Here is a 23,842-nt window from a genome sequence, read left to right as displayed (position 1 = left end):
AAAGTCATTAGGTAAAGTTCTCTACTTTGAAAAGTTTCCCACAATACATAAACACTAATATAAAAACAATCCTGAGCCCTGGCTGGTGTAGCTCAGTGGATTGAGTGCAGGCTGCAAACCAAAGGGTTGCTGGTTCGATTCCCAGTCAGGGCACATGCCTGGGTTGCAGACCAGGTCCCCAGTGGGAGCCACATGAGAGGCAACCACATATTGATATTTCTCTCTCTTTCTCCCTCCCTTCCCCTCTCTCTAAAAATAAATAAATAAAATATTTTTGAAAAAATTAAATGCAAACAAAAAATACAAATTAATTTCTTAAAAAAAAATCCTGAAAATCAGTTTGCCTGAATTTTCAAGTTTCAGAAATAAGAAATTCTCTCTCACCTTCCCCACCCTGCTTAAAAATAACATGTCAAAGAAACAGACAGGAACTGCTAAATAAAAGACAATAACCAAAAGAGTTACTACTGTGCCAATTCTCAATTCAATTCTTTGTGCTTTTTTTTTTCTTTAAGATTTTATTTATTTATTTTTAGAGAGAAGGGAAGGGAGGGAGAAAGAGAGGGAGAGAAACAGCAATGTGTGGTTGCCTCTCGCATGTCCCCTACTGGGGGCCTGGCCTGCAACCCAGGCATGTGCCCTGACTGGGAATCAAACTGGTGACCCTTTGCTTCACAGGCCTGTGCTCAATCCACTGAGCTATACCAGCCATGGCCTTTCTGCTTTTTTTAATCTTATGTTACACCACTAAAAACAATCCCATTGTCCACAACGTAGTTCTAACACTTGGCTCTCATATCTGTCAGGACTCGAAACTCGGAAAAAATAAAAGAGGGGCAACTTTCCTTCACTACCAGTATCTGTGGGTTTTGATAAACCATCATGCAGTACATAAAATTGTATTTTCAAAGGTGGATTACTTGAGCCCTGGCTGGTGTGGCTCAGTGGATTCAGGGCTGGCCTATGAACCAAAGGGTCCCCAGTTCAATTCCCAGTCCGGGCACAAGCCTGGGTTGTGAGCCAGGTCCCCAGTTATGGGCGCACGAGAGACAACCACACATTGAAGCTTCTGTCCCTCTCTCTATAAATAAATAATCTTTGAAAAATAAACAAAATTAAAAAGTAGATTACTTGAGAAATAGTGAAAATGTTTAACCTCAGGGAAGAGAAAAAATACATACACTACAAAGTATTCCCGACATTTCTTTTTGCTGGTATTATGGAGTTACAAAAGCAGTTTTTCCCAATCATCTGCAAGTCAAAAACAACCCTGGGTGAAGAACAGTCCATAGAAATATTACCGCTATTGTTTATTCCATGATTTCTACCACAAGCTTGCAATTACCTTATTACATCAAAACATCGGCGAGTCTAACGGCAACATCTGTTTCCACATGTTCTTGTTTAATTAAATTTATTAGGGTGACCTAGGTTAATAGGATTATGTGGTTTCAAGTGCACAACTCTACAACACGTCATCTGTCTATTGCGTCGTGTGCTGTTTCTGAGTTTTACATGCTACAATCCAAACCCTACTCTACATAAGAAATCACAACAACAAAGCAAACAGCTCAGCTCAACTCCAGAAGCACAAGCACAGGACACCATAAAATGAGTAAGTCTGTTCAGAACATAATAAATTGTGGCCCGTCAGTTCTCTGCCACATAATTAACTGAACACCTTAAACACTATCACGATACAGTTACCAAGATATAGTTACAAATGATACAGACCTCTTAAAAATAATGACACAAAATTTTGTATAACTAGACGTCGTTTCTTGCACTTACAAATAATTTTAATAAAATGTAGCCACACACTCTGTGAAAACAGCAATGAAAACCGACACAATAGCCCTGGCTGGTGTAGCTCAGTGGATTGAGTGCAGGCCTGCAAAAAAAGCGCTGCCAGTTGGATTCCCAGTCAGGGCAAAAGCCTGGGTGGCAGACCGGGTCCCCAGTAGGGGGCGCGTGAGAGACAACCACACGTGGATGTTTCACTCCCCCTCTTTCTCCCTCCTTTCCCCTCTCTCTAAAAATAAATAAATAAAATCTTTTTTAAAAGCCCAACCCCATAAACAGTATGTTCTAACTTACAGAAAATAAACCTGTTTCTCCAATATTGCAAGATCCAATCTGCATCACCCTTCACACCCTGAAGAAAACCTTCACCAGAATCTAAATATGGAGGCAGAAACACACCAAGAAAAAGACTGATCAAAGCCCCACCTGTATATCTGTTTTCAACCATTTGGAGTCCAGTCGAGCCTGGGCCGCCAAACAGAAAGACTCGGAGGGCATCTTTCCTCCAGCTTCCTCCCAGCTGTCAGACCTGCAGGTAAAACAAATGCTGAAGACGAAGGCTTGTCAGAATTTTACCAAGACCCTCCCGCCAGGTGTAATGCGGCAGAGAGAGAGAGAGAGAAAGAGAGAGAGCAGACAGGAGCGAGAAGAGTTGCGGGAGGAAAGTGAGAGGTGGCAAAAAGGAAGGAAAGATGGAGAGACAGGAGGGAGAGAGTGAAAGCCTACTTCCAACCAGGTGAGAGCCACACACGGGGTTAGCCCAGCTCCTGGACTCCGTCAGCGAGACCTTGAGGATAATGGTCGGTCACAGGAGACCGGACCACAATGTCATCCCCTTCCCTTAAACCCGACAGGGAAACACAGACGACAAGAATCCCACATTTCAACGACAAATGACAGCACCATGCATCGGCCGCTTCACCCCAGAGCAGTCGATGGAGGGTGAAACATATTAATCGAAATTCACACATGCAGGAAAAATCCAAAACAATAATCACTTAGAGAGGGGAAGACAGCCCGAGACCTGCGGCGCGGACAGTCCGCGCAGGCCCAGGTCCGGCGGCCGCACCCACACCCGCTGCGCCCCAGCTGGGCCCAGCCCCAAGCCCCAGCCCGCGCTGTCCAGGCCGGCGGCCGTCCTCGTTATCCCCCTGAGACTAGGACCTGAAGCACAGAGGCCCGGCCGCCCAGCTCCAGCGGCGGCGTGCGGACACTGCCTCCGAGCAGCCTCTGGCTCCGCCCGCGCCCGCGATCCCGGCTCCTCTCGCGGCCGGAGGGGTGTGCCCATGCGGGACTGCCGCCCCCCGCTTTCCAGCCAATCGAAGCAAGGCTCCTCCTCTGACCCAGCCAATGGAAAAAAAGGATCCCGTTCGCCCCTCCCCCCGATCCTCCTGCTTCCTTCAATCCTGCTTATTTTCCTCGTAGGAGGGCAACCCTTGCGGTCACGGCCAATCGTAGGTGCAGGGAGGCGGGATTTCCGCCACACGCACTCACGTAAGTACGCACACACTTACTCCGATTCCGGGCTTCGCCCAGCCCTGCGGGAAAGCCTTCCTCAGCGCGGGACTTGCGGAATTTGAGGTACTCGGGAAATACGCGGCTGGGTGGACGTCCGGAGCCCGTAGAAACGAGGACCCTGCTCGTAAAGTTGGTTCGAGTCTTCAAGGGCCTTGTCCAGTCTGTCCCAGTGAATACAACCCAAATCCTGGACAGGAAACGTGGGCCATCTGGTAGCACTGAACCCGTGGTCATAAAACAAGTCTTAAGAAACATATAACATCACAGTAGATGTTCACCAAGTGGTAGCCATGCAAAAAAAGAAAGAAAGAAGGAAAAGAAAAGAATATATAGCAGAATTATGTCCTCTGACTATAATGAAATTAAATTAAAAGTCAGTAAAAAATAGGAGGACAACCTCCAAACATTAAAAATTAATGAGCGTACTTCTACAAGGATCAAAGAAGAAATCTCAAGGGAAAATGGAACTATTTTGAATCGAACAAAAATTAAAATATCACATCCAGATTTGTGGGATTCAACTAAAATGAAGTTTATGCATTAACTACTTATCTTGAAAGAGAAATCTAAAATCAAGCAAAGCTTCCATTTTAAGAAATTGGAAAATAATAAGCAGCAGCACTAATTCTACACAAACTCTAACAGAAAATTGAAGAGGAATGAACATTTGCGTTCGTAAGCCCATCGTTATCCAGAAAAAGGACATTAAAAGAAAATTAAGATCAGTATTCCTCGTGAACAAAGAAGCAGAAATTCCTAGCCAAGTTTTTGCAGCTAGATTCCAACAACATACAGAAAGGTTAATAGGTCATAACTAAGTAGTGCTTATCCCAAGTATTCAAGGTTGGTTTAACATTCCAGGTGAAGTGTAGTTCGCCATGAGGTCATCTCAATAGATACAGGAAATACTTTTGACAAAATCTTATTACAAAAATTCTCAGTTCACTAGGACATCTATGAAAACCTATACACAAGCCAAAACGACCTTGAAAAAGAACAAAGAGGACTCACTTCCTAATAATATCAAAACTAAATAATAACAAAACTACAGGAAGCACAACAATGTGGTACTTTCATAAGGATGAACGTAGCGGTGGCTAGGTGGCTCGGTTGGAACATCGTCCTGTATACCAAAAGGTTGCGGGTTTGATTCCTGGTCAGGGAACATACCTAGGTTGTGAGTTCAATGCCTCTCTCTCTCTCCCTCCCTCTCTCTCTCTCTCTCCCCTCTCCTTCCCTCCTTATTTCTCTCTCTAAAGTTCAATAAACATATCTATCCTCAGGGGAGGATTTATTAAAAGAAGGATGAACATATAGATGAATAGAACACAGAAACACACGTCCAGTCTATTGATTTCTGAAAAGGATATCAAGACCATTCGATGCCGAAAGGACAATTTTTTCAATAAATGGTGCTGAAAAACTGGATATTCATACGCAAAAGAATGAAGCTGGACCTTTACTTTACACCATGTATAGAAATTCATTCAAGTCCTGGCCCAGTAACTCAATTGGTGAGAGCTCTATCCTGATACACCAAGTTTGTGGGTTTGGTCTCTGGTCACATCACATAGAAGAATCAACCAATGAATGCTTCCATAAGTGGAACAAATCAATGTCTCTCCCACTCTCTAAAATCAGTAAATGAAAAAAATATTTATTTACTTTTAAAGAGAGGAAGGGAGGGAGAAAGAAAGGGAGAGAAACATCAGTGTGTGAGAGATACATCAATTGGTTGCCTCTCACACACCCCCAACTGAGGACCTGGCCCACAACCCAGGCATGTGCCCTGACTGGGAATTGAACCAGCTACCCTTTCCCAGGCTGGCACTCCATCCACTGAGCCACACCAGCCAGGGTGGTAAGGGAAAACATTTTTTTAATTAATTCAAAATGGATCAAACCTAAATGTAAGGCCCAAAGGTACAAAACTCTTAGAAAAACACAGCAGGAAAACATTATAGCAGGGTTCCCCAACCTCTGGGCAGAGCACCAGTACCAGTCTGGTCGTATTAGGAACCAGGCTACACAGCAGGAAGTGAGCTTGAATGTAATGCGCTTGAATCATCCCAAAACTACCCCCCCACTCTGGTCTGTGGAAAAATTGTCTTCCACAAAACTGGTCCCTGGTGCCAAAAAGGTTGGGAATTGCTGCTTTAGAACATTGGATTTAGCAATGATTTCTTAGATATGACATCAAAAGCACAGGCAACCACCAAAAACTAGGTAAATTGAATACGGTAAATTAAAGCTTTGAATGGCCCTAATCTTATTGAGGTCCCTACTTTTGATCTAATTCCCCCACCTAAACCCCAAAACCTATAAGGTGTCGCCAGCAACATCTTCAATTTATTGTGTAATGTTTTCATCATGTTACTCTTGTAATGAAAAGCCTGCCCTGGCTGATGTGGCTCAGTAGATTGAGTGAACCAGAGGGTCGTTGGTTCGATTCCCAGTCAGGGCACATGCCTGGGTTGCAGGCCAGGTCCCCAGTGGAGGTAGTGTGGCAGGCAACCACACACTGATGTTTCTCTCCCTCTCTTTCTCCCTCCCTTCCCCTCTCTAAAAATAAATAAATAAAATCTTGTTAAAAAGGAAAAAACCTGTGGCGTTTTACTCTCCCACATCCATCCATCTTAGGGCATGAAATGGGTCCCTGCCACTTTTAGACCATTATTCCTTCTGCTTTAAAAGAACAACTTCTTCGTAACACTTGCAATCAGATTATACCGCCCTGTGTTCCTGATGGCAATCATCCTCAATCTTTCCCATCACTTCCCAAGCTCACTGATGATTGAAGTTCCCAGCTAGGAACTTTTCTCCCCACCCGATGACCCCATTGCTACCACGGGCCCCATACTCAGGGCCCTTCCTAGCAAAGGAGTCACTTGCTTGGTGCCTTACCTCTCAGTTCCTCATGGTCTTGCTTTTAACCATCCTGCTTCCCACTCCACCGAGCTACTTACCACCACAATCGGTTCCATTCACCAAATCACCATGCAGGTTACAATTGGGAGCCTGTGGCTCATTGATCGTCGCATCCTACTTTTCTAGTTCACTTCCTGGAGTAACTATGCCGACTGTCTTCAACTCCTTTAGCAGTCTTGATTTACATTCTCACTTCCCTTTTCTGTCAAGTTAGGTCCGATCACGTGATGTAAAACACCTTCATCTCTGAGCTGAACCTACGCAACAGCCTCCTAACTGCTCCCCCTGCTTCCACTTTTGTGCCCCTAGCAACCGATATGATGCTTTTCAAATATACTTCACCTTAGCTCTCTCCCTGAACAAAATCTTCTCATAGCTTCTCATCATACTTTGGATAAAATACAAGGTCAGCCCCAGCTGCTGTGGCTCAGTGGATTGAGTGCCATTGGCCTGTGTGCGAACCATAGGGTTGCCAGTTCAATTCCCAATCTGGGCATGTGCCTGGGTTGCAGGCCAGGTCTCCAGTTGGGGGCATGCAAGAAGCAACCAATCGATGTATCTCTCGCTGGTTGAAGTTCCTCTCCCTTTCTCCCTCCCTTCCCCTCTCTCTAAAAATAAATAAATGGAATCTTTAAAAAAAAAAGTACAAGGTCATTACCATGCCTATAGGCCCTACCTGATCTATCCCTGGCTTCTCTATCCTCACTTCCTTCCACGTTCCTCTTCACTCACCTTTCTCCAAGCACACATCTCCTTGCTAATTTGCCAACAAGGCAAACATGCTTCTGTCTCAGGGCCTTTGCACTGGCTATACTCTCTACTTGGAATGCTCTTTCCTCAGAAATTTGTCTGGCTTTCATCTGTTTGGAAATGACTCAAAAACCCACCAGCATCTGCGTGACTTCACACCTCAACTCCAAATTCCCAAGAGAATAAATCTCGTTGGCTACTCCCACGCCATGGAGTGTTCCCCTTTCTTGAGGCATGTACCACCCTTGTGTCAATCACCAGATCCAGCAGAAGGGTCACGTGTTTCAAAACACGTACTTTGACCTAGTCCTTCACAGCAAACTGTCAGTTCAATGCAGGTTCAATGCATTTCCAAATACAATGCATGAGTTGGGTAGGTGTTTGGAACATGTCTGCTCTGATTTCTTTTTTCTTTTTTAAATATTTTGTTTATTTATTTATTTTTAGAGAGAGGGGGAGGGAGAAAGAGAGGGAGAGAAACATCATTGTGTGGTTGCCTCTCCCTTGCCCCCTCCTGCAGACCTGGCCTGCAGCCCAGGCCTGTGCCCTGACTAGGAATCGAACCTGCGACCCTTTAGTTCACTGGCCCGTGATCAAGCCACTGAGTTATATAGACAGGTGTTCTAATTTCCTTACCAAAGTTTAGTGTGCATATGTGTGTGTGCATAGAAAAACATCTGGAAATGTATATTCTAAAGGATGTCAGTAGGAAATGATGTTATTATTTTCTTAGATATGCTTATCTGTGTTTTCTACTATCTAAATACACGAAGATTAAATTGTGTTCTCAGAAATATATAAGACTTCAGAACAAAAGAGTATAATATTTATCTTAGTTAACTAGCAAAGTTTCATTTCTGAAAATAGGATGGAATAAATTCTCTGAGAAAAAAAAATCCTTCCACTTAAAAACACCTAGACATATTGCAAATGGTGTTTCCATCTAAATATAGCCAAATTTTTAAACCGCTAGAATATCTCTGGGTTCAAAGGTAGTAGAAACTGACAGTTAAAGTGACGGTAGAGTCAGAAAGCTTTTCTTCTTTCAAAAACATTTTTTAGAGAGTAGAGGGAGGGAGAGAAAGAAAGAGAGAAACATCGATTTGTTGTTCCACTTATTGATACACTCATTGGTTGATCCTTGTATGTATCCAGACTGGGGATCAAACTCACAAAACACCAGCATATCGGGATGATGCTCTAACCAACTGAGCTAACCTGGCCAGGGCCAAATCAGAGAACTTCTGTGACACAAAATTAGTTGCCTACACTCAGAACCTAGGTGCCCAGGGCCTAGGAAGGACATGCAATGTGGCCTTTATGCCCAGGGAGTAGAGGCTCATTCCCAGAACTTAGAGACCTGGGATGCAAAAAGCAGAGGAGGCAGGGCCTTGATCCTACTTGGAACCTAGGAATGTGGGACCCTCATAATCCGAACCCGGAAAACTGGATTCAGACAAGCCACAGAACAGGAACCTGAGATCTGACCAACAGAGAAGAGATGAGCTCTGTGCCTGGGGGAGAGCAGACGATGTTGGATAACAAGTCTCAGGTTATCCAACAGGCAGAGGAGACATGACCTTAGAGCCTGGAGCATAAAGACTGTGGACCCAACAAACAGCGGAGACAGGTCTTGATGTCCTTAAATTAGATCCCCCTACTTAGAATCTTGGCTACAAGTTTCAACAAGCAGTGGAGACAAGACTTGGTGCCCTAAGACTAGTGGTCAACACCCAGAATTTACACTAGGAATCCAAAAGACAGACGAGCCTATTCCTTGGTGCCCCTAATTCCCATAATTAGAAACTGAGATCCAGCTCTGGCTGCTGAGGCTCAGTGGATTGAGACATTGATGTTTCAATGTTTCATTGAGAAACATTAATGTTTCCTTCCCTCTCTCTCTCTCTCTCTCTCTCTCTCCCTCCCGCTCTCTCTAAGAGGTGATTCCTACCAGGGGGACCTCATGGTTGGTGCAGCTTGGCTCTTTAACCAACTGTGCAGTTGTCAATATGTTTATTGAAAATGATGCCTTTCAAATTAATGTCTCGGCGACATATGAAAAGATGCTCAGCATCGCTGGCCATCAGAAAGATGCAAATTAAAACCGCAATGAGATACCACTTCACACCCATCAGAATGGCCATCATAAACAACAACAAGTGTTGGAAGGATGTGGAGAAAAGGGGACCCTGGTGCACTGTTGTGGGGGGATGCAGACTGGTGCAGCTACTGTGGAACACAGTATGGAATTTACTCAGAAAACTAAAAATGAAGCTGCCTTTTGACCCAGCAATTCCACTGCTGGGATTATATCCTAAGAACCCTGAAACACTAATCCAAAAGAACCTATGCACCCCAATGTTCATAGCACCACAATTTACAATAGCCAAGTGCTGGAAGCAACCTAAGTGCCCATCAGTAGATGATTGGATGAAAGAACTGTGGTACATTTACATGATGGAATTCTACGCAGCAGAAAGAAAGAAGGAGCTCCTACCCTTTGCAACAGCATGGATGGAACTAGAGAGCATTATGCTAAGTGAAATAAGCCAGGCAGTGAAAGACAAATACCATATGGTCTCACCATTAACAGGAACCTAATCAACAAAATGAACAAGCAAGCAAACTATAGCCAAAGACTGAAATTGAGAGCAGGCTGACCAGAGGGGAGAGGGGAGGGGAAAATGAAGGAAAAGGGTGAAGGGTTTATAGGAACAATTGTAAAGGACACATGGACAATAACAAGGGGGGATGGAAACAGGGGAGGGAGGTGGGGAGGGCTGGGATGGTGGGGAAGGGTAGGGGTGGAAGGCAGAAAACTACTTGAACAACAATAAAAAAATGTTTAAAAAATTTTTTTAAATAAAGAAAAAAACCCAAATTAATGTCTCAGCAATTGAAATCAACGCCTGGGCAATCCAAAGCTTGATGTCAGGCACTAATATGGAAATCAAATCGCTAACTGTCCAGCACTTACACTACACTTCTGGGATCGAACACGCAGTGGAAACAGCTGGAAAGCCCTGGAAGTAGGTATACTTACTGGGAACCTAGAGGTGTTATTTGCAACAAGCAGTGGTCTTGATGACCTGGGAGTGTTTTCCATACTCAGGACAAAGACCTGAGATCCAACAAGCAGAAGGGAGAAAGAGAAGTTGGTCACATGTAGAACAGAAAGAAGTGTAATTCAACAAGTGAGGGACACTTGGTGATGTGAAGATTAATAAACAGATACCTTATTTAAATTGGAGCTGCACCCTGTCTGGTGTGGCCCAGCGGATTGAGTGCCAGCCTGCAAACCAGAAGGTCGCTGGTTCGATTCCTAGTCAGGTCACATGCGTCAGTTGTGGGCCAGGTCCCCAGTAGGGGGCGTGTGAGAGGCAACCAATCAATTTATCTCTCGCACATTGATGTTTCTCTCCCTCTTTCTCCTCCCTTACCCTCTCTCTAAAAAGTAAAATAAATAAAAACTTTTTAAAAATTGGAGTTGGGGAGGTCTACAGGAGGAGCTCTCATCCCCTACCACTCGGAACAGAAAGAGAAGTAGGTTCCACATTCCCAAGAAAGATGTTTTGCTATTGCATCACTGGAGCAGGAAGAAGGTGGAACTTCTCCTTGCTGGGCAACCACTCAGCCAATGAAAGACTGTTACAACTCAGCCAATGAAAAGCCAGTACACTTTGCATATCCAGTTTCCTCCAATGAACTCTTTGTTTCCAATAGCACCTCTGAATTTACCCTTTCCTCTATAAAAGAACCTTCTTCTTCCTTATTCTCTGAACTTGTACACGGTTTGCCATTAAACTGCAATGTCCAGAATTGCAATTTTTTATTGTTTCCAAATAATATTTTAAAAAATTATTTAATAAAATATTAAATAATATTTTATTTGGAAACAAGTTTGCTGGAGACATATCTGGCTATTTGTTTAATGTCAATGTTATCCTAAAAGTAGTTAGCCTCCTTTGAATTTAACAGTCTTAGGAAATGAGGTCTTACTCAATAGAAACTGTCTTTCAGGCAGCCCAGACATTGGAGTTATTTAGACATGGAATTAAAGAAAGCTATTTTAGAGTTGGCTGGTGTGGCTCAATGGATTGAGTGCTGGTCTACAAACCAAAGGGTCATTGGTTTGATTCCCAATCAGAGCACACGCCTGGGTTCCAGGCCAGGTCCCCAGTAGGGGGCACGCGAGAGCCAACCATGCATTGATGTTTCTCTCCCTCTCTTTCTCTCTCCCTTCCCTTCTGTCTAAAAATAAAAAAGTGAAATCTTTAAAAAAGAAAAGGATTCCTGCTCTTGCTCTGCCTATTCAACAAATTCAACAGGAAGCTCTCAGTAGAGCAATTAGGCATGAAAAGGAACCTGAGCTGAAAAGAAGTAAAACTCTGCTTGCGGATGACCTGAACTTTATAAGGACAATCTTGAGCATCTATTAAAAATTTACTTGGCTCCGTTGGTTGGAGTGTCAGTCATGTAACCAAAAGGTTGCGGATTCAATTCCTGGTCAGGGCACATGCCTGGGTTGCAGGTTTAGCCCCTAAGTGGGGCGTGTCCAGGAAGCAACTGATTGATGTTACTTTCTCACATCAATATTTCTCCACCTTCCTCTCTAAAAAGCAATGGAAAACAAAAAGTAAAACAAAATGTATTTCTATGCAGTAGCTATCAATAATTCAAAGGTGAAATTAAAAGACATTTCGGTTTATAATAGCTTCAATGGACTGAGCATTGCACCACGGGACTCTTTGGCTAGGTTTCTGCCTTACAGCTGAAGGAGATTGCCAGAGAAGTGGGCGGTGCGAGGCCGCAGCCGGGAACCCGGCCAGCAGCCGGGGGGAACTTGGTAAAACATTCAGCAGGAGACAGCAAACTACCAGTTTGGAAGATCATACACTAAACCGGGAGGACAGCAAGTTTTTTTCTGGCAAGAGCCAGATAGGAAATATTTTAGGCTTCGCCGGCCACCTGGTGTCTGCAGCAAATGTTCAACTCTGCTCTCAAAGCATGAAAGTAGTCACAAAGGAGTCGGTGTACTTATATCCCAGGAAGAGTTTATTTAGAAAGAGTCGGGCCCTGGCTGGTGTGGCTCAATGGATTGAGCACGGGCCTGCCAAACAAAGGGTTGCTGGTTCAATTCCCAGTCAGGGCACATGCCTGGGTTGTGGGCAAGTTCCGGTGGGGGGAGTGTGAGAGGCAGCCACACATGGATGTTTCTCTCTTTCTCCCTCCCTTTCCTTCTAAAAATAAATACATAAAATCTTTAAAATAATAAACCGCCTGAGGTCAGATTTGGTCCACCAGCCGTAGTTTTCTTGCTGTTAGGATATGAAACCAAGAGAAATGGGTCAGTAGTTTCTTCCAGCGTGGGAGGAGGTGGATGGGCCATAGAAAGAGCAGACGGGTGCTTGGGACGGCTGCCAACAACCTAGGTCTTGGCCTGGGAGGTGGTTACCTAGGAATTAACTTTATAGTTAAAGTTACTTTGTTCCGTTGTGCATTTGTTTGTTTGTTTTTTTCAATTTAAGTATTTTATTGTTTATGCTATTACAGTTGTCCCAATTTCTCCCCTTTGCCCCCCTCCACCTAGCCGGGCCCCCCACTCCCACAGTCCGTGTCCATCGGCCATTCCATTGTGCATTTGGCTGATGTAATATTTTTCCATATTTCACAATAAAAGTATAAAAACAACAAGACAGAAAGAATAGCCATGCACAGCTAAAGCTATTTAAATTTCACTCCCTACAAAGAATTTTTCTTCTTTGACCTAGGTAGTTACATCTGCAGAATTGCTGGGAGGGTTTACGGAGTGGGAAATTTTTTTTAAATGTTTTATTTATTTATTTTTACAGAGAGGGGAAGGGAAGGAGAAAGAGGGGGAGAGAAACATCAGTGTGTGGTTGCCTCTCGTGCTCCCCCTACCGGGGACCTGGCCCACCACCCAGGCATGTGCCCTGACTGGGAATCGAACCAGCAACCCTTTGGTTCACAGGCCAGCTTTCATTCTACTAAGCCACACCAGCCAGGGCTAACATAGCAAGCTTTATGTTATATACATGTATGTTACCACAACAAAAAAGAATAAGCAATGGTCTGGATTTATTCAGCATAAAAGTTTTCATACAGAAATACACTAGTATATTGTATTGTTCCACAAACTAATAATGCTGCAGGTAGACATAGGTTTCTATTCTCTAACCTATATTTTAATAGAGAGTAAGTTTACTATTTTAAATTTGTGAACATGTTCTTTATGCCACCATTTATAATGGAAAAAAACAGGTAGCAAACTAACAACCAACAACAGTTAAATGGTTAGACAAATTATGGTAATTAACTTTATGGGAAGTTATATTGTTACTAAAATGATTGCAATTATGTAACAACATGGAAACTGGTTGTGACACATTAAATAACAAAATATATTTTATACATTGTAACTGGAAACAAATACAATATATACAATGTTTATTTTCAATGGAAAAACATCTAAAAGAATAGTTAGGCTAGGGTTGTGGTATTTAGTAATTTTTAAATAAATATTTCTTGGTTTTCATGCTTTCTGTAATTTTGATATATTTCAATAAAAATAAATTAGGTAATTACCCAAAATATGGAAGCAACCTAAGTGTCCATTGATAGATGGTTAGAAAAGAAGAGGTAGTACATATATACAATAGATTACTACTTGGCCATTAAGAAGAATGAAATTTTGCCATTTTTGACAACATGGATGGGACCTAGAGGGTATTATGGTGAGTGAAATAAGTCAGGCAGAGAGAGACAAATACCATATGGTTTCACTTATATGTGCAATCTAAAAAAATTGCAGTAGCCCTGGCTGGTGTAGCTCAGTGGATTGAGTGCTTCCCTGTGAACCAAAGGGTCACTGGTTTGATTCCCTGTCAGGGCACATGCCTGGGTTGTGGGCCAGGTCCCCAGTAGGGGGCGCATGGAAGGCAACCACATATTAATGACGTTAATGATTCTCTACCTTACTGTCTCTCTAAAAAATAAATAAATAAAATATTTTTATAAATAAAATAAATACAGTAAATGAACAAATAAAACACAAATAAACTCAGATACAGAGAACATTTTGATGGTTGCCCAAGAAGGAATTGAGAGACTGAGGGGAAAAGGGGAAGGGACTCAGATGTACAATTTGCCAGTTACGAAAACAGTCACCAGGGAATACAGTCAATGATATTCTAATAATTGTGTATGGGGCCAAGTGGGTTCTAGACCGGGGGGCGGGAATCACATCGTAAGTTACATACCGTATTTTGCGGTGTATAATGCTCACTTTTTTGTGCGAATTTTTGAGGGAAAAATAAGGATGTGCATTATACATGGGTAGTACTAATTCTGTATCTATATAAATGTGTTTAAGTCTTTTTTTATGCTTACGGATTAAAAGGACAACTGTAGAAAGCAATGATGATATCCGTATGCAAAATAATACCCTGTATTACGATCATTGGTTCTGTTTCTAAATATAAATAAATAAATACTTGGATTAAGCAATTGAAATGAAAGATTTTTTTTCCTGAATGTTTGGGCCAAAAACGTGGATGTGCATTATGCATGGCAAAATATCATAAATGTCTCATTAATATGTTTTATACCCAAAACTAATGTAAAATTATATGTCAATTGTAATTGAAAACTTAAAAGATTACCTTTTAAATATAATAAAAATGTCAAAATTTGCAAATTGGTTTTTTTCAAAAGTTGATTGTTCAGAAGACATTTTGCTTTCTTTTCAACAATTATAAAGGAATTCAATTATTGTTATGAATAAAGACTAGTGAAGGAAAAAATAATACATGCTAATGATAAAAAAGAATAAAGTAAATATTATCCAAATTTTCACTATTCATTTTAGTGCTAATACTACAAGAAATCTGTTTATGTGTATGCATATAATTGGTTTTTTAAAGATTTTATTCATTTACTTTTTAGAATGAGAGGAAGGGAAGGAGAAAGAAGAGAGAAACGTCAGTGTGTAGGTGTCTCTTGTGTGTCCGCTACTGGGGACCTGGCCTGCAACCCAGGCATGTGCCCTGACTGGGAATCAATGAGCGACCCTTTGGTTCACAGGCCAGAGCTCAATCCACTGGGCCACACCAGCCAGGGCGCATATAATTTATAATAAATGGGATCATACTATTTCAAATATTGTGATATCTGTGTATGGTGTCAGGTGGGTAGTAGACTTATCTGGGTGAGCACTTTGAATGTTACAGAAATATCTGATCATTATGCTGTACATTGGTTCTAATATAATGTCAACTATTGAAGAATAAAAAGTAAAAATAAAAACATAAATGACGAAATTAGATGTTATGATCACAATCTCCAGGGTGTGTGTGGCTGACTCCACCCCATTGGGTAGTGCTATCTGAGTTTCTACAGCGGACAGCTCTGGTTTCTGGCACCAGGAGCAGCTGGCTCCCTGTTGGCCTCTGAGCAGAAGAGGTTCAGGGACTGTGATCCTGGAAGGCCTGTGTCATGTGAGCGTTCTTCAGCCCCAAGTAGTTCATGGGACACACACAATTATTACTTTTTAAAGAAGTTTAGGCATGGCTGGTGTGGCTCAGGGGACTGACGGGCGGCTTGCTAACTGAAGGGTCACTGGTTCCATTCCCTGTCAGAGTACATACCTGAGTTATGGGCTGGGTCTCCAGTAGGGGGCGCGCGAAGACAACCAATCTATGTTTCTCTCTCTTCCTCCCTCCCCCTCTCTCTAAAAATAAAGAAATAAAATCTTAAATAGTAAAAAAAGAATTTTATTTTTGTGGTGTCAGAACTTTTATTTAAGTCTTTTATCCATCGTGAGTTTATTTTGGTGTGTGGTGTAAGTTGGTGGTCCAGTTTCTTTCTTTTTTTTTTTTTGCATGTGCCTGCCCAGATCTCCCAACACCATTCAGTGAAGAGTCTATTTTTACTCCATTTATTTACTCCTCCCCCTTTGTCAAATATTAATTGGCCATAGAGACATGGGTTTATTTGCAGGCTCTCTATTCTTTTCCGTTGATCTATGTGCCTGTTCTTATGCCGGTTCCAGACTTTTTGATTACAGTGGCCTTGAAATATAATTTGACATCACGTATGGTGATCCCTCCTACTTTTTTCTTTCTCAAAATTGTTGAGGATATTTGGGGTCATTTATGGTTCCATATAAATTTTTGAAATATTTATTATATATCTGTGAAATAATTCATTGGTATTTTGATAAAGATTACATGAAATCTATAGATTGCTTTATGTAGTATGGACATTTTAATGATGTTAATTCTTCCTATCAATGAACACAGTATATTCTTCCATTTGTTTGTATGTTCCTTAATTTCTTTCTTTAGTGATTTGTGGTTTTCTGAATACAGGTCTTTTACCTCCTTCATTAAGTTTATTCCTAGGTACTTTATTTTTCTTGTTGCTATGGGAAATGGGATTTTTTCCCTATTTCTGCTATTTCACTGTTGGTATACAGAAATACCTTTGATTTCTGAATATTGACTTTGTATCCTGCTGTTTTGCCAAATTCATTTATTTGGTCTAACAGGTATTTTTTGATAGAGCCTGTGGGGCTTCCTATGTACACTATCATGTCATCTGCAAACAATGACAGTTTTGCTTCCTCCTTTCCAATTTGGATGTCTTCTATTTCTTTTTCTCAAAAACATAGGCAGTAAAATGTCAGATATCCCACCAAGCAATATCTTGGCCGATATATTGCCTAGGGCAAGGGATATAAAGGAAAGAATAAACAAATGTGACTACATCGAATAGCTTCTGCATGGCTAAAGAAAACAGCAAAATGAAAAGGGAACCAACTGTATGGGAAAACATATTTGCCAATGATACCTTGGACAAGGGCTCAATCTCCAAAATATATGAAGAACTCATATGACTCAGCATCAGGAAGACAAACAATCCAATTAAAAAATGGGCAACGGACCTAAACAGACACCTCTCCAAGGAGGACATACAGATGGCCCATAAATATGCGAAAGATGCTCAATATCAGTAGCCATCAGAACGATGCAAATTAAAACAATGAGATACCACTTCACACCTGTCAGAATGGCTATCATTAATAAATCAACAAACAACAATTACTGGAGAGGATGTGGAGAAAAGGGAACCCTCGTGCACTGTTGGTGGGAATGCAGACTGGTGCAGCCACTGGGGAAATGGAGTTTCCTCAAAAAACTAAAGATGGAACTGCCTTTTGATCCAGCGATCCCACTGCTGGGACTATACCCTACGAACTCTGAACCACCAATTGAAAAGAAGCTATATACCCCAATGTTCATAGCAACATTATTTAAAATAGCCAAGCGCTGGAAACAACCTAAGTGCCCATCAGTAAATGAATGGATGAAGAAACCATGGTACATTTACACAACGGAATACCACGCAGCAGAAAGAAAGAAGGAGCTCCTACCCTTTGTGACAACATGGATGTTACTGGAGAACATTATGCTAAGTGAAGTAAGCCAGGCAGTGAGGGACAAATACCATATGATCTTACCTATAAGTGGAACCTGATCAAGCAAACAAACAAATGAGCAAACTAGAACCAAAGACATGGAAATAAAGAACAAACTGACAGTAACCAGGGGGGGAGGGAGAGAGCTAAGGGGAGAAAGAAGGGGAAGGGTCTAGTTAAGGAACGTGTATAAAGGACCCATGGTAATGGACCACAGGATGGGGATTGACTGAGGGGGGTGAGGCAGGAGAGAGCAATGGGGGAACAATTGGGACAACTGTAACTGAAAACAATAAAACAAGAACTGTATTTGTATTGATTGATTATTAGAGAGAGAGAAGCAGAAACATCGTTTGTTGTTCCACTCATCGATGCACCCACTGGTTGATTCTTCCGTGTGCCCCCACCCGGGATTAAACCCCCAGCCTTGGTGTATGGGGACCATGTTCTAGCCAACGGAGCTACCCAGCCAGGGCCACACTCGCAATGATTGACGTGACGTGGAAACTGAAAACAGCAAAAATGAAAAGGGAACCAACCTTTTGCGCCTGCATATTTTGGTTTGCCAAATCTGGGAACCCCGTCTGCCCACAGACCCACCTACATAGCCCAACCCCCTTCCTCGCCACTCCGAGAGCCCCCCACAACCACGCCCTCCTCTCCACTCTTGCTCCCAGGACCGAGCCCGCAGACGCTTGAGCCCGCCCCGCCCCGCCCCGCCCCCGCCCCAGGCCCGCCCCGCGGCTCCAGGCCCCGCCCCGAGGCCGGCGGCTCCCTGCCCCGCCCCCCAGGCCGGCGGCGCGCGTGCGCAGGCGCGGAGGGCGGGCGCGGGCGGAATGGGGACTGCAGCGGCGGCAGCGGCGGCGGCGGCCGGGGAGGGGGCGCGCAGCCCGAGCCCCGCCGCCGTGTCGCTCGGCCTGGGCGTGGCCGTCGTGTCGAGCCTGGTGAACGGGTCCACGTTCGTGCTGCAGAAGAAGGGCATCGTGCGCGCCAAGCGGCGAGGTAGGGCGGGCCGCGGGCTGCGCTGGGGTCGGCGGGGGTGGAGGGCGGCCGCGGGCGCACGATCAGGGCCCCGCCGGGGACGGGGACGGGGACGCGGCCCTGCGCCTTCGTCTCCGCCGGGGCCTCTCCCGAGGCCGCCCGGCGTCGCCCGGCGCCCCGAGCGATGGTGGTTGGGTCGCCGCCACTACTTCTGTCCCTTCCCAGCGGCCGGCGGGGCCTGGTGCAGGTCGTGGCTCTCCTCCAGCCCGCTTCTTCCACCTGCCCGCGCCGTCCGCGTCCCCTCGCCCGCCGCCGGGGGAGCCGCCGGCGCACCGGCTCCCCAGAGTGGGCGCAGCCCGCGGCCCGGCCTGCTTCCGCGCTGCCTGCGGCGGCCGCGCGGGCGCCCACGTGAGACCCGCGCGCCGGCCGGCGGGCGAGGGGGCTGTGCCCGCCGGGGCTGCGGCGCGTGGGTCCGGGCTGGGTCCTCCTTGGGTTTAGACGTGAACCGTTGGCCCGCAAGGGCTGTGCGCCGCAGGAAACGCAAGGCACCGTCCTAAAACCCCAAAGGGCCGGCTGAGCCTGGCGCGGCGGCGAGCCCAGCGCTCGGCGCGCGGACGGGGACGGCGTCGCGGTCCTGCTCCGCCCGTGCCCCTCGGGACGGACGCGCTTTGCAGGTGAAGGGTGGCGTGCTGGCCGGAAGGACTGAGACCCTGGGCCGAGTCGGAGAACCAGCCAACTCCTTTCATAGTTCGCATTCCATCCAGATCGCTGGGGACCCGTTCCCTGCCCGGCCTCGGGTCCCGGAGCGCCTGCAGGAAAGCGATAAAGGGACCTAGAATAAGGAGCGAAAAGTCGTGGGTATTTGTTTAAAGAGTTCAGCACTGAGGCGATAACATGGCTGACTGTACCCACAATCTAACTAAAACTAAGTAGCGTTTCCTCCGCCCGCAGATGGGATGTGTCTCTCAGGTGACAGACATGGGGGGGGCGGGGCTCCTTCCTGGGGGAGTGTCTGTCAGCCTGCAGGGCGTCCGGGGTGGCTGAAGTGTTTGCTGTGGCTCAGAAATAAAGAACTCACTCGCCCAGGTCAGGGCGGGTGAGACGGGCACCTCCCCCAAGCCCACCGCCCCCGGCCTAACCGTGAGAAAAACATCTCACAAACTATTGGGTAGGCCAAAAAGTCCGTTTAGTTTTTTTTCCATAAAATGAAAGACACATTTTTCATTTTCCCCAATAACTTTATTGATTTGGATATTTTGAGTATGTTAGCTCTCTCCGGCTTTTGGCTTCCAGTGAGTAGAGGCCAGGGGTGCTGCTAAACATCTTCCAATGCATGAGACAAACTCGTAGCAAAGAATGATTTGGCTGAAATGTCAATGATACCAAGAAATTTTGTAAACCACTTTTGACATGTTCGGTCCGTCACAGCACCTTCTCCATACACTGCAGAAATTGTTCCTGCCTTTCAGTTGCGTTTTTACCTTTCTTGAAATCATAAAGCATAATGGGCTGAAAATGTTGCATATTGTCTTCCATCTTCAATGTTAAAATGGCTGCACAGAAGTTCACCAGTTTTGATAAGTTTTTTTTTTTTAATGCACGCTAATAGGACAGCTGTGACAATACAAACTAACACAATTGTTTCAGATGGAGTTAAAGACAGCTAAGTGCTACTAGAGCCATCGTAGGGAAAAAACCACGTGAATTTTTGGCCCAATAAACTGAGGGGCAGCCTGTTAACGCTGTACAGTCTGATACATTCTCGTGGGCGGGAGCCTAAGGACACGAGATAAGACACAAGGTAATCTCTACGAAAACCTAAACATAGATGTCAGCTAATGAAAACCAAACAATCATGGGGTCAAACTAAATGTGTTACTTCAGCTCAGCTTATGTGTCCACAGGAGTTAGTGAATCTGAGAAAAAAAGAAATCAACCTGAGCCCTGGCTGGTGTGGCTCAATGGATTGAGCATAGGCCTGCCAACCAAAGGGTCACTGGTTCGATTCCCAGTCAGGGCACATGCCTGGGTTGCAGGCCAGGTCCCCAGTAGGGGATGCACGAGAGGCAGCCACCCATGGATGTTTCTCTCTCTATCCCTTCCTCCCCCTCTCTCTAAAAATAAACAAATAAAATAAAGTTTAAAAAAAATCAACCTAAAAAAAAAGAGAAAACCTATGACTGATGCTGTTACTTGTACCTGCCTACCATGCCTTTAAACTTAAAAAAGTGAAAATGTGACCTTCGCTCATTTCATATTTCCCCAATTGCTGCTCGCCACTTCCGGCTGGTCATGGTTGGGGAAGACAGAGAGAGTCTTGTTTTGATGACTTAGTGTTGATTTGTTCAGCAGGCCTTTGTGAAGCTCTTCTTGTGCGCCAGGCATTGTTGTGGATATTGAGGTTACCCAATTTTAGAATCTGCTCCTTCTAGGATCTGTCCTCACCTCTGTTAACAAGCCGCAGAGCCGACTGTTGTGAAAGGCCTGTAGCCGAGGAGATAAGACGAAAGAGGAGATAGCTAGGAACTGGGGCCGGTGGGCGGGTTCTCACATGGTAAAACCCTTTGTTTCTCTGGAAGTTTCGACTTTAGATGAACTGTCACGCAGTGGTATTTCTTTGGAGTTTCAGCTTCAGGAGAGCCAAGGGTGTGGCTTTTGCTGGTAGGGGCTTTCACTTTTTTTTTTTTTTTTAAGATTTTGTTTATGTATTTATTTATTTTTAGAGAGAGGGGAAGGGAGAGAAACATTGATGTGAGAAAGAAACATTGATCTGTTACCTCTTATACACTCCCAGACCGGTACCGAACACAGAACCCAGGCATGTGTCCTGACCAGGTTTCGAACTGGTAACCTTTTGCTTTGGAGGACGGTGCCCAACCTGCTGAGCCACACCGGTCAGGGCTCACTGATTCTTGAATGGAGAGGGCCAGGAGGTCTGGCCACAGTGTAGGCTCAGATGGACTGCCTGGCCGCTGGGGAGCCTTTGAAGTATCCTGCCGATGGGCAGAGGGCAGCAGGTGGCACTTGGGGCGACAGGTCATTTATGGTATGTCCAGTGTGAGAGCCCAGTTGAGGCAGAGCTTCGATGAGAGAAGCAAGGTAACCGTTGGGTGTGGAGGCATCTGTGGAAAGCCAACCGCGATGTTAGAATTTCTGTGTGTGGAGGAGTGTGGGTGAGGAGGGCCAGGGAGTCCATCAGTGGGGGGCGGTGTCCTGCCCCCCTCCCCCCCCCCCAGGACAGGCTTTGCGGAGAGTCTCTCGAAAGCCAGGCCTTTGAATTCTTGGGAAGCTTCGGAGAATTGAAGAGATAAATAACTCTGTGTTAACTCCTAGACCAGGATGAACCCATGGATCCTTTAAAAAACCTCTTTCATCAAAACCAAGAGATAGCAATTCACAGCCATTAGGATGCTATTGTAAAAAAGAAGAAGAAAAAAAACCAAACACAGAAAATAACCAAGGTGAAACCGTGGAGAAACTGGCACTCTTGTGCACTGTTGGTGAAAATGTAAAATGGTGCAGCTGCTGTGAAAAAAAACTGGTGATTCCTCAAAAACTTAAACATAAAATTACCACATGGTCCAGCAATGCCTCTTCTGTGTACCCAAAAGAAAGCAGGAACTTGAACAAATGTTGGTACCCCTGTGTTCATAGCAGCATTATTGTCAATAGACAAAAGGTACAAGCAGTCAGCTTTGGCCGTGTGGCTCAGGTGGTTGGAGTGTCGTCCCATACACCAAAACGTTGTGGGTTTGATCCCCGGTCGGAGCACACGCTTGGGTTGCAGGTTTGATCCCTGGTCGCGGTGTGTACAGGAGGCAACTGATCAATGTTTCTCTAAAGCCAATAAACATCCTCGGGTGAGGATTAAAAGAAAAAAATGTGGAAACAACCAAATAGCCATCAACAGATGAGTGGATGCACAATCTGTGGTGTATACATTCAATGGAATATTATTTAGCCATAAAAAGGAAGGGAATTCTGCCACCTGCTACAACCTGCATGAACCTCGAGGACGTGATTTTACTGAGTGAAATCAGCCAGTCACAAAAGGACACATTCTGTTACAATTCCACTCATACGAGCCGTATAGAATGGGCAAAGTCACAGAGACAGAGAGTGGGATGGTGGTCTCCAGGGGCCAGAGGAAGGGAAATGGGGAATTAGTGCGTAATGGGGACAGAATTTCAGTTTGGATCGTGCATTTTGTACTATGTATATTTGACCACAATTTTTTTTTAAAAAGCCGTTTCGGATTTTGTCGTCTCCTCCCCGAGGGACGCACAGCCCAGAGGTGAAATCACACTAAGATACTCAGAAGGTGAGGGACTTGTCCTGCAAGAGATCCAGGCATCCGCCCGCTAATCCACACGCACACCCTTCCGCAGGGTAGCTTTCTGAACAGCACGTGCTCGCTCCCGCGCCGCGGGACGTGCCCGCGCTTCCTCCTGGCCTCTCCTGCCATCTCCTGGCACGCAGCCAGCCGGGAGCCCGGGACCCGGGACCCAGGGCCTAGATGAACACACAATGTCTTCACTCCTGCAGCCCTAGGGGTCTGTGCTTTTGCCATGATTATGCGCTCCCGTGTCTAATGCGCACCCACGTTCTTGCGCACAGTATACACGGGATTATTATACCCATGTATAATGCACGTGCTTGTTTTTCCCTCAAAAATTTGGTCCCAAAAGTGCACATTATACACATCAAAAAGACGGTAATTCCGCTTTTTCTGAGAACCTTCCACACGTGTCATTTGGCGTCAGTGGCCTGGCCCCCCGGGGTTTTCTTGGCACCTGTCCTCAGCCTCTTCTTGCCTCTGACACCTATGGGGTGATGGCCCGTCCACTTGTCTACGCTGCCCCTAGATCGAGGTTCTGGCAGGACACACGTCCGGTCCACTGGGAGGCCTGTGGTGGCCACTGAGTAATGCCGCCAAGCTGGCTATGAATAGCCATGGAGTGAAGAGGGTAAAACCAGATCTTAAACTTTAAAAAAAAAAATTTAAACATTTTATTTATTTATTTTTAGAGAGAGGGGAAGGGAGGAAGAAAGAGGGAGAGAAACATCAGTGTGTGGTTGCCTCTCATGCGCTCCCTACTGGGGACCTGGCCTGCAACCCAGGCCTGTGCCCTGACTGGGAATCGAACCCACAACCCTTTGGTTCGCAAGCCGGCGCTCAATCCACTGAGCCACACCAGCGAGGGCCGGATCTTAAATTTTATGAAAAGATTTCAGAGCTTGCTTCAAGTTACTCCCAGTTAAGTAACCTACCTGTGGCCTCTACTAAGTTAACAAAATCCAGAGTCCTTGCCAAGGCAAAAATGCTGTATCCCTGTCCGATCTCTATCTAGCCTTAGGGGACAT

At 45.0% G+C, this 23,842-nt stretch overlaps 2 protein-coding genes across 6 annotated transcripts in view; one reads left to right on the top strand and one right to left on the bottom strand.

Annotated features, from left to right (window-relative positions):
- HERC2 (HECT and RLD domain containing E3 ubiquitin protein ligase 2) overlaps positions 1-6,581 on the bottom strand; it is a 177,790-nt gene extending 171,209 nt beyond the window's left edge. For 2 of the 5 annotated variants that reach the window (XM_053913370.1, XM_053913372.1), the window contains exons 1-2: positions 2,968-3,071; positions 2,230-2,332 (exon numbers count right to left, since the gene is read on the bottom strand). In XM_053913370.1, coding sequence (XP_053769345.1) covers positions 2,230-2,301 — 72 coding nt within the window. In that variant the 5' untranslated portion in view covers positions 2,302-2,332; positions 2,968-3,071. Of the gene's footprint in view, positions 1-2,229; positions 2,333-2,827; positions 2,851-2,967; positions 3,072-3,317; positions 3,565-6,287 lie in introns of those variants that run through there. The other 3 variants (XM_053913371.2, XM_045196628.3, XM_053913373.2) reach the window with 3 other exon arrangements.
- Positions 6,582-18,317: 11,736 nt separating this feature from the next.
- The window catches only part of NIPA1 (NIPA magnesium transporter 1), a 30,424-nt gene continuing 24,899 nt past the window's right edge, over positions 18,318-23,842 (top strand). The window contains exon 1 of the mRNA XM_053912954.2: positions 18,318-18,499. Coding sequence (XP_053768929.1) covers positions 18,334-18,499 — 166 coding nt within the window. The 5' untranslated portion in view covers positions 18,318-18,333. The remainder of the gene's footprint in view (positions 18,500-23,842) is intronic.

This window comes from Desmodus rotundus, chromosome 10 (assembly GCF_022682495.2).
Source record: "Desmodus rotundus isolate HL8 chromosome 10, HLdesRot8A.1, whole genome shotgun sequence".
Taxonomy (NCBI): Eukaryota; Metazoa; Chordata; class Mammalia; order Chiroptera; family Phyllostomidae; genus Desmodus; species Desmodus rotundus.
The sequence above is the reverse complement of the archived record's forward strand: the minus strand, read 5'-3'. Positions and strand labels throughout refer to the sequence as shown.